Source organism: Triticum aestivum, chromosome 5B (assembly GCF_018294505.1).
Source record: "Triticum aestivum cultivar Chinese Spring chromosome 5B, IWGSC CS RefSeq v2.1, whole genome shotgun sequence".
NCBI lineage: Eukaryota > Viridiplantae > Streptophyta > Magnoliopsida > Poales > Poaceae > Triticum > Triticum aestivum.
The window spans coordinates 316374568-316385921 of record NC_057807.1 but is presented as its reverse complement, the minus strand read 5'-3'; the positions used below and the strand labels follow the sequence as shown (position 1 = coordinate 316385921).

The window sequence follows — 11354 nt, the reverse complement described above, 5'->3', positions numbered from 1 at the left end:
GCCATTCGACGTATATTTTTTCACACACTTTCTTCAGACGGCAAGAGCAAAAAATTCAGAACCCTCTTCCGACAAAATGACCTTTACTGATAGTTCCAGGAATTCAATAACGGCAGAAACAAACAAATATATTCTATATAAGTATCACCTGTCCCAAAATAAGTATCTCAAACTTACTACAACACTGTATTAAGGGAGTACCTAGAACTCATCTAGATGAGATATAATTTGGTCTCATTCATTTTGAAAACAAGAACAGATACAACCCACGTCAGCACACACGCATCTTATAGCATCACATCCAATGCCTATAAAAGATGAATGAGACCAAATTATATCTCATCTAGATGAGTTCTAGCAAAACTGCTGTATTAAAGTTAGTATAAAGTTAAGACACTTATTTTGAGACGGGGAGTATATGATAAGGATATGGCCTCTTTCGATAAGCTCAGCTGTCTACACCACGGAAATGTGCCATCGCAAAAGGAAAAGAAAAAAAAAAACACCACGAAAATGTGAGTGGCAGCCAGCAGAGATTACCAAGATATCTTCTGTCTGCCTTTCTGAAGGGGATCACTGATGCCTTGGACCAATGCGTGGAAACTTCTGCCGCACTAGCACCGACCAGGGAGTATCAACCACTAATACGATATTGAGCCTGGCTGTCAATGATTCAGTATAGTGATTCAGTATAGCGCATGCACTGTTTGGTTGGCTGATTGGTTGTTTGTTCCATTTGGCCACCTTTCTCTCTCCAGACCCTTCTTTGCGGCTTCCCTCGTCCCTCTGCCTCTCTGCCTGCCTATAAAAGGCCACAACGTCTTCTCGCTCATAAGAGGCGGCTCATCTCTTGCATCTGTCACACTGCACAAAAGCAAAATCAATCTTCTGGAGTAGCTAGCTACTCTGCTAGATAGTGTACTGTCAAAGCTAGCTTGGAGATCCCGTGAGAGTTTGTGCAAGTTGCAAGATGGTTAAGGTATGTTCAGTTTGCTTCTCTTGTTCCAGGACTAGCGAGTGTTCAGTCCGATCAATTTTGTGCATAGTTCTGAATTTTCTTGTATCTGTTGCAGCAAAAGATTGTCCTCAAGTTGGCTCTGGATGATGAGAGGAAGAGGAGGAAGGCCTTCAAGGCTGCCGTTGGCATGTCAGGCGTGACATCCGCGACGATGGAGGGGGACAAGATCATCATCGTCGGGGACGGCGTCGACCCGATCACGCTGACCACGATGCTCCGGCGCAGCCTGGGCTACGCAGAGCTCCTCAGCGTGTCCTCCGGTGACGACAAGAAGAAGGACGGCTACGGCGCCGCCTACGGGTACGGCGGCAGCGAGAAGAAGGACGGCTACGGCGCCGCCTACGGGTACGGCGGCAGCGAGAAGAAGGACGGCTACGGCGCAGCCTATGGGTACGGCGGCGGCGAGAAGAAGAAGGACGGCTACGGGTACGGCGGCGCCGACAGCAGCGGGAGCGGCATGAGCTTCGGCGGCAAGGAGGGTGGCGGCTCCAAAGGTGGCGGAGGCGGCGGCGGATACTCTCAGAACGCGGTTGCGCCGGTCATGTACCCCGCGTATCAGCAGTACAACGCCATGGCGTCCTACCCGGTTTACTCGTCCTACCCTGCTCCTCCTGCTTATCAGCATCAAGAACAGGATCCCGGCTGCAGCATTATGTAGTACGTACTGTACTACTGTAGTATACTTGTTAATTAAGGAGAGATGATACGTCGGCGAGATCCGGATAGTTGCGAGCGGTGTCCAGGCCATGATTTTGATGGCCTGACCCAAAAGTTGCCGGAGAGAGCAGAGAGATGCTGGCTCCCTGAGCACTGAGTAGTACGTACTCTACATATGTACAGTACATGTTGGTTGGATCAGCAATGGTGGTTTGCAGGGTGGTAACAGATTGTACACGAGGAATGAATAAAAGGAAACTCAGGTGTTTGCAAGAAACGCAGCACAAGATGCAGAATTACTCAAGATACGGCGCCATCGTGCACGGTTAGTTCAGGAACTGCATCAAAATCATTTATTTGCTTATTTTTCGGACAGGCTTCGCCCCACTAATACATATATAAAACAAATAAGCAGCAACATAATAAAATACGCGTCCCAACAATACAATATATATATGACGGGAGGCCCAGTTACTAAACAGATTAAAGGATGAACATAAAACTAGAACATGCCTAACACCTAACCCAGGCCTGACTGAAGACACCTGGCCCCACGACAACGCCCCCAAGAGGGTGACGACACGAAGCGTCGCCGCTACCAAGTCTAAAAGATTAGACTTTTCACCCCGGAGCCTAGCACAAGGAAAAGATTCACGACGGCGCCTTCAGGAAGCAAGCAACATCTACTGATGTTGTTGTCACCGGCGCCAGAAACACAGAGTTTTTGCTTAGAAACTCGCCTACACCACGGGAGGATCCCGATCACCACCACAACAAGGGTCAGCTCAGCCACACCAGATCTGGTTACTGCCAGAGCAGACCAGAGCCTCCCGCCACTACACACTTTATCACCCACACGACCAAAAGGTGAAGCTACCACCGCTACCACGGAGCCTGTCGAAAAGCCAACCGTCGAGCCTGCCATCCAAGACCACCGCTCCCGTAACCATGCCCCTAGGCACCTCCAACCATCCACATCACGGCCACGCAACCATGATAGGAGAATCAAAAGGCGCCACCTTTCACCCCTAGCCCGATATCAGCCATCGGGCCTAGGAAGACACCCCACAGTAAGAAGCGGCCACACCCCGCATGCCCAGCCGGTCCCGGTGGACCAGAGGGGATACAACCCAGCATCTATATACATAATTTTTGCTTACAAGAACATTTCGAAGAACATCAAGCACAATACATTGACTAATCTGTGTTGGATAAGCTTATAGAATACGTCTCATACTGTCGTCCGGTCGTTGCCGTATGTGAGCAATTCGCAACAAAATAGCTTGGATTGCTTCTTGTCTACAACAGTGCTGCTAGAACTCAAGAGTTCTAAGAAGAAAAGCAAAGGGTACTTGAAGAAAAGACAGGAAGATAGAAGAACACAGTGGACAGTTTCAGCACAAGGCTAGCATTTTAGTGGGCACTTTGTAACATGCACTGTTCAACAAAATATATATACCTTCAAAAACGGACTCACAGAAACATGTATAATGCTTTCGCTTTACGATGTGAATAGATCTATGTGTACTGATATACATCAGGAGATACACGAAATACACAAACAAGGTTGTGAATCTTGGCGCAGATCGACGACCCACAATCTACGTGCCTCTGCCTCCAAATCCCCTCCCAGGGACTAGGGCCCTCTTGAAGAAAATATTAGAACCCTAAACATATTTTATATTGATAAGATCCTTATATGGGGTATATATGAAAGTACAAAGTGACGAGAGGCTTGGATCATAAGAGAAGTCATTATTGATTTAAACAAATTCTATCTCTATCCCTCCTTATCTCTAACTAACACGTTTATATTTTGAACACCCCCCCCCCCTAAGTCGTAGAGGAAATGAAGTAGGCGATTGTGATTGTATTTGAAGTCTTGCGTGTCTATCGTCTTCTCCATTGCCCCATCATCAACTGCATCTCTGATGGGTCGGCACCTAAGGCGGTGACTGCGTCCCCTTCTAGTGCCCTGTCTCTCTTCTATTCCCTTCCTTAGTCACATCCTTTGTGACATGGACGCTAGAGACAACGCGGACGCTGTTGACTGTAGTTGTTGCCGATGTAGTTGTAGACGTACCCGTGGATGTCGATGTCGAGGTAGCCGATCATGTAGTAGACGTGGTCGAGGTAGTCATGATTGATGGTGTAGTCGTCGTGGATGATGAAGCCACGCAAAGCCAAATGCGCAATTTTTTTGCAATATGTTGTAGATGACGGAGCTGCGGTCATGGATGATGCATCTTGCGGATGTCAGAGGTTGTCGTCGGTAATGAGTTCATCAGTTTTGTCAGGACTAGAGAAAGCCCGTCGAGCACACATTGGTTTTACCAGGACCGTGTGGCCGTGTACGGTCGTCACTATAGTGACGCCGTGTCGATGCAATCATGTTGTCGTAGATGACGCGGTCGACGTTGTCGTCGTGACACAATCTTTGCCGTCATTGAGGCCATGTCTTACAGAAAAGTAGTCAGAGGATGCTGGAGATGTGCACCATATGGACGAGGTGGCGGCGGTGTGTGTTGATGAAGATTATGCTTTTTTGACGTAAATAATGAAGATCATGTTGATGTAGACCTTGGTGATGAAGTGTCGGTGATGTCATTGCATTGGCGTGTCGACGATGGTGGATGCATCCCCTGCAGCGACAAAGTGTCGATGTCTTGTCGTGCGGGAGAAGTCGACGAAAAATTACATATCTTTTGATACCTGTCTGACGTGTGAATGGTGCACGCGGGGTCGCTTCTCCATATAGATGTAATCAATGAAGATGTTTCTTTTTTGTTGGGCATGATGTAGCCATACAACTTGGTGTTCTCCCGGAGTTGGCACGCCACCCTGTGACGCCGCTCGAAAGAAATTTGTGCTCATATTTTCATTTAAATATACATGGGGTCCTCGCCTCCACGTAAAAAAACATTTAAGAAAAATCCTCGCCTTCATCAAAAAAATAAAAAATAAAAAAGGAAAAAATAATTACCGCTGCACCCTACGAGCGAGCGCCCCTTTGCATATAGTCCTCAATTAGAAAAAATACATGGGGTCCTCAGCTTCATTTAAAAAGGAAAAATATTTCAAAAAAATCTTCACCTTCATTTAGACAAAACATTTCAAAAGCTTTCTCATCACGGTGGCGCAATGTGGCATAGTTGGTTGTCCACCTTCCTCCGACGCTTAATGGGTTTAATGATGCAGCTCGGCTCAGGAGGTGTCGACGCAGATACATATCGGCGGCTTTATACAGGTTCGCTTCGTCGGGTGTAAATCCACGGTGTGTGGTACTGTGTGAAGGCGTCGTGCACCGCGGCCGCTCGGCAGAGTCCGCTAGGATTTGCTGGGAGTAGCTTGCGGCTGGCTTGTCGGCGGCTACGATCGGCGCGCGTGTAGTCGAGGATGACGTATACGCAGATGGATCGAAGTCGGCTAGCTGGTGGATTCTCCCTCCGATGGATCTCCTTGGCTTTGTCTTGTGTGTGGATGGCCTGATATGCACTGTCGTAGTACCTTCTAGTTCATTCCCGTGCCTTGGTGCATGTCGTACATTGTGCCGTATATGCAAAGGGTACCTTCCAGTGCGTGATGATGCATGCATTGCATGGCATCATTCTGTGCACGTGGACGATGGATGCAGTAGGCGATGAAGCTGGAGGTGATGCAGGCGCGTCGTCGATGTAGATTGGTTTGATGGCGTTCACGCGCGCGGATGGAGGCGTAGGCTCGTCGTCGCGTGCGCGCTGCTCTGGGAAGCACGCCCATCGCCGCGTCATCGTGTGCGCCGCCTGCGTTCCTCTGGTCCGGACGCTCGCTTCCGCCGTACCGAGCCACCCCCATGCGTTCCGAGGCTGATGTATCCTCGTCGAATTGGGTCCGATCCTTGGGTTTATTAGATGGGCAGCGATGTGCGCCGGCGCACCGGCCCAACAGTTGGGCCGGTCGAGGCCCAGCCGTTCGATGCGGTTTGCATGGACCGTTAGATCTGCGCGCATACATGGACTGAAGCAACCGTTGCAGCAAAAAAGAACAGTTTTGTTGCGACCGTGTACGAACAGGCACAAGAAGAAAAACAGGGAGTTGGATCCCCCCGTGACTGACCGTCCCCGATCCGCGGCGGCGGCGGCTAGATCCGCCTGTTATTCGTTCCCCGCGGCCGAATCACGTCGACGAGGAGCTCCCCCACCTATCAAGCCGCCTTGGGATTGCTTCAATCATGTCTTACATATGTCGTGACCTCCTTACCGCCATGGATTTGGGCTCGAGCTCCGTTACGGCCGATCGAGGTTGCAGCTCGCCGCGAGCCCGTAGCAGCTCGCCGGCGACCGGTTGCAGCATGCACCCCTGCCCCCCGTGCTGGATCTCGCCGCCAGAATTCACGGAAACCCGTGCTGGGTCGCAGCTCAGCCATGATGGATGTAGCAAAACATTATGCCGGTTGTAGCAAAAAACGATGCTAGTTGTAGCAAAACCGCGACGCCGGCTGTGTGTTGTAGCAAAACGTGACGCTAGTTGTAGCAAAATGCTATGCCAGTTGTAGCAAAAATCTATGCCGGTTGAAGCATGTAGCAAAACTGCAGCATTTTATCATCTTCTTCCACCTCCAGCCGTCGCTGGTTGAAGCTTTCTTATTTTCATAGTGTCTAGTTGTAGCTTTCTCTCTCAATGGTGGGAGCTCTTTCCAACAACCGTTGAAGCTTTTTTACCAAAAGTTGTAGCTATTTTCTTTTTAGCAGCACTTGGTCAAGGCTTTTTGTGTCGTTTTGGTTGAAGCTTTTTTAATCGAAGGATGTAGCATTTCATGTCAACGGTTGTAGCTTTCCGGCGATGGCGCTGACCGCTTGTAGCTTTCTCTACATCCGGTTGAAGCTTTTTATCTAGGGGATGAAGCTTTTTTTAAACGGTTGCAACATGAGGGGGTGCGACGATTCTGCAGAAGCCTCCGGTGTCGACCATCGCCGTCCAGCTCGTCGGCGGCGAGGCAAAAGCACGAGACGTGTGGGAGTTGCAACCGCCGGGGATGGGGATTGGTCAACGGGCTGCATCCAATGACGAAACGGGCTGTAAAGCATGGCGGGGTGAGATCTACATCCATGGACGCGCGGGGGATTCGACCTTCCATGGCCGACGGCGAGATGTGAGCACCGGCGCTGCAGGAGATGAGGATGGGGACGAGATCCGCGAAGCTGCGAGACAGGAATGAAACGAGATTCGCGAGATCCGCAGCGCCACGTGGTTGCTCGCGACTGGGTCGCGGCGTGCGCGCGTGGACTGGACCGGCCGAAGCTTCGGCCGGTGCCCCGGCCCCAAACGTTTCCCTTATTAGATGCTGCCCGACGCGTTGATGCGGGAACCTTGCTAAAGAATGCATAAGATTTGGTAAAAAACATCTAAAATTAATGAGAAGCAAATGTAGGCATAAAAAAGAAATAAAATATTGTACAAATGATATAAAGAAGGAAAAAATGAATTGGAATTAAAACAATGCCAATTCTAACCAAATGCGAAGGTGAATTACATAGTTATGATGCAACTGACCAACACATATATTGCCAATACAAAATCTAATGCAAAGAATAAATTATGATAACCCTGCAAAAAAAAAGTATGACTAACATGCATGAATTGATGATGTGGTGTGTTGCATGCATAGAGTAATGTAAAAATAATGTAACTTATGAGTTGCATGCATGACTTACTTATATGGCATAGTTGCATGTTTAGGGAAATAGGTAGTGTGTTGTAGCTATTAGGAATAGAAGATTTGGCTAATTAAAAATATCAATCTAATACTGTTTGATCTACTGGAACGGATCTGATCTTTGATCGATCAAGTGTCGCGCCACCGAGGAGAGAAGATTAATCTTTTAGGGATGGCGCTCCATGAAAGGGTGAAGGAACCTATGATCGGTGTCGTTGGATTAACCGCTACAAAAAATATAAAAAATTATCTGTCGTATTGTTCTGACCTTTATATGGGGTATATATAGAAGATAATGTGGGACAGGCTTAGAATACAAGCCAAGTCATTATTGGTTTAAACTAATGTTGTCTCTACCGTTCATGATCTCTAACTAAATTTGAAGTCTCGGTTGATTGTGTCTTAAACATAAGACCTCTTGACTCGAAAACATACCGGATTCATGCTCCAACCAGTTACTTCAAAATTCGGAATTGATGAAGACATGCAAACAATACATTTTGACAAATTCTTTCACATCTAGGCTTATTTAGACTTAGACGTCGGATCGATTTAAAGTCGTATTTTCTAATACTGCGTTGACAGCGTCTTTAAACTTGAGACCTCTTGACTCTGACCCTATAGTAAATTTATGCTTCAGCCAACCCATTCAAAAATCGAGACAGATAAAAACGGGCAGACGATATATATTTCAACACCTCTTTCGATGAGGTTAACTGTCAACAGCACGTAAATGTGCCAGCAGAGGAGATTAGCAAGTTATCTTTGTGTCTGTCTTTCTGAAGAGAGAGAGTGTCGGGGGTTGGGTGCGACATATGCCAATGAATGGCTTATCATGGTGGGAGCGAGTAGAACGTCGCCGGTGCCTGGAAGCGGGATGAGGCGTAGACACGTACGCCGGCGAACTTTACCCAGGTTTGGGGCTCTCCGTGGAGATAATACCCCTACTCCTGCTCTGTGGGGTCTCCGCATGATCACTAAGGCACTAGTGATACAAAGTGCAACTTGAGCTGTGTCTAGGGGAAGGAGAAGGCAAGGCTAGCTCTCCCCGGCCCTAGGTTTCTGGCTAGTTCTCTCAGAGTGGGAACCCTTTGCATGGGTGGCCTGGGGGGTTTATATAGGCCTACCCCCCAGGGGTACAATGGTAATCTAGCCGGCTGCCGGGCCTGGCCGTCAGTGTCTCCGACCTCCGGCTTCTCCGCCGACCGCTGGGGCCCTCCACCTGGTGGGCCCTGCCGACTGGTTGGTGGCTGTTTACTGTAGCCGTATCCCCAGTGACGGGGGCTTGGTCATCTTTAGCGTGGCTACAGTCCCACCGCCTGGTGGGAGGACATTGTAGCCACACCTGGTCTTGTCAGCTTAATGGCTTGCTCGCCTCGGGACAAGGGACGGCCGCCTGCTGGAGGCCGGCCCCTCTCTGATCCGCCTGGTCGAACTTCCGCCGTCTTCCTTGGGGTCACTGTCCGATAGGGCCCGCCTCTGGCGGGCCGTACCGACAGGCCAAGGTTGTTAGAATCGTGATTTTGAATTGGATCGGAGCTCCGATGGTAGGATCACAAATCGTAGAATCTTCACTATCAGGATCGTAGAAACGTAGATTCTATGAAGTAAAATCGTAGAATCAGAGGGGTTAGTTTGGATCGTAAAGTCGTAGAATCGTATAACAGAATCGCGATTCTGACAACCTTGCGACAGGCCGTCATGGGGAACAGGACTCCGGCTGCTAGGAGCAACGTCGGGATAGACACAGCACAGTGCTCCGTCGTGCGGAGATCTCCGTATGTACGGAGCACTGTAGCCACGCCCATCTCGAGCGTGGGAGGCGACGTGCTTCACTGTAGCCATACTTCGTCTTGTACTCCTGATGGGAGCTCGGCCGCCCCGTAGTCGTGAAGTAGCCGCCTGCCTGTAGCCGCCCTCTCTGGAGGGCGGCCGCCAGGCGCCGGCCACTCGGAGCGTCGTAGTCTTGGGTCACCCGCCCTCTGGCAGCCGGCCGCCGAGCCAGCCGGCCTTAGAGGGCGGAGTTTCGGCTTGGGGCTCAGCTAGGCGGAGCTGGCCCAAAATCTTGATAAATCTTGGGCCTCGGGTGAGCCTACCCGTGGCCCATTACTCCGACAGTAGTCCCCGAAGCCGGTGACGCGTCGTGGTTGAGGGGCCGCGAGGTCTCAGCGGCTTCTCCCCTTCCCGTGATCGGGAAGAACGTCGACCGCCTGGCGGCCAGTCGGCCGCTCGAGCCGGCCTCTCCCAGGCGGAGCTAAATGGTTGATTTTGAACTCCAAGGCGGGAAACAGGTGGCGTGCCTGTTAAGCTTCCCCAAGCTGCCGCCCGTCGCGGACGCGCCACGCGGCGCATGCCTGTCTGACAAGCCTGCCATCCCACGCTCTTGACGGGACATGACCCGGGCCGGGCCCACCACTACTACACCTCGGCAACCGGGCGGATTTACTGTGTCGGAGGGGGCGGTTGCCATCCCCACGACTATTCACGACGGGGTAAATGTGCGTGATTGACGGGGGGGGTCATGGGGACGTGGGCGCAGTAAATCCCACGACCCCACGTCCCGCCCCCTCGGCTACATAGCCCGGGTGCTATAAGTAGGGAGGAGGGAGAGGTGCGGCAAAGTTCCCGCGCCCCCTCCCACTCTTCTTCTTCTTCTTCTCTTGGCCTCCGCTGCTGCTGCTGCCGTAGCACCGCCGCCGTTGCTCGACGCCGACGTGTCCTTCCTCTCCGCGCCGCCAGCTGGAGCCATGGGCGACTGGGATGGATCGACCGTGATCGAGGATCACATCGCTTTCCTCCGCGACACGCGCCAGATTCCCAGTGCGGCCTTTGTCAAGGCACGGGTGCCGCCGGAGACGGAGATCTCGCCGGCGTCGCAGGAAGGAGAGCGGGTCGTCTTCCGCTCGCATTTCCTGCGGGGCTTTGGCCTCCCTGCGAGCAATTTCTTCCGCGCCTTCCTCAACTTCTACAACCGTCAGCCCCATCACCTCACGCCCAACGCCGTGACCTTGCTCTCCGCCTTCATCAAGGCGTGCGAGGGCTACCTCGACATCCTCCCCACCATCGAGCTGTGGGGAGCGTTCTTCTATGGAAAGCTCCGCACCTCCGCCAAGGAGACGGCAGCCGAGTGCGGGGGCTTCGTCGCCGTGCGCCGGTCGGTGAAACGGAACGCCTTCCCCGTCATCAAGCCGGCACAGTCGGTGAAGATGTGGCAGCAGTACTATTTCTACGTCGAGAGTGTGGACCCTGCTGTCGACTTCCTCAACCTGCCGGCCTACGAGGCCAGCCCCCCACCGGAGCTCGCGTCTCCTGGAAGTACAAGCCGAAGCTGGTGTCGGGGGACGCAGCGGCTGCCATTGGCCGACTTCGAGTGCTCCAAGAGTCAGAGGGCCTCGTGGCCTACGACCTTCTTGTTGCCTTCGTGGAGCATCGGGTTCTCCCGCTCCAGAGCCGCCCTCATTCGATCTTCCGGATGGGCGGACACCGCGACCCGTGCCGGCTGTGCATGAAAGGAATGCCGCCTGCCAAAGTCTCGCGGATGGTGAACGAGATCTCCGACCTCAAGATGTCGGAGAAGGAGTGGCGGTTCGGGAAGCGGCCGTACTCTCGCCACAACCCGCCTCCTGCTGTAAGTTTCTTCTGTTTTGTTTTTCTTTATGACGCCACTTCTTCAAGACTTGATTCCTTCTTGGTTTCAGATTTACATGTCCGAGGAAACGACCGCCCTCCTGGGGCCGGGTGATAACCTCCAAGCGGACAGGGCGGAGAGTGACCTGGACGACCCCGACTTGGGGGCGGCCACCCTGGTCGACGACGTGACAGGCAGCGGCGGCAGAGCGGACAACAGTGGCGGAGCAGACGGCTCCGAGGGGGGCGGCGGCGTGGAGACCTGGCCTGACGACGACGAAGACGAAGACGAGCCGCACCCCGCTCGGAGCTCTGCCACCACCGGCGCCGGCCCCTCTTCTGGGCCGCCTGCCCCAG

At 52.0% G+C, this 11354-nt stretch overlaps 1 protein-coding gene across 1 annotated transcript; it reads left to right on the top strand.

Annotated features, from left to right (window-relative positions):
- Positions 1 to 705: 705 nt before the first annotated feature.
- LOC123116035 (putative glycine-rich cell wall structural protein 1) lies at positions 706 to 1952 on the top strand. The gene is made up of 2 exons (XM_044537049.1): positions 706 to 979; positions 1074 to 1952. The coding sequence occupies exons 1-2, from the start codon at positions 971 to 973 to the stop codon at positions 1674 to 1676; spliced, it is 612 nt and encodes a 203-aa protein (XP_044392984.1). The 5' UTR covers positions 706 to 970; the 3' UTR covers positions 1677 to 1952.
- Positions 1953 to 11354: the final 9402 nt, after the last annotated feature.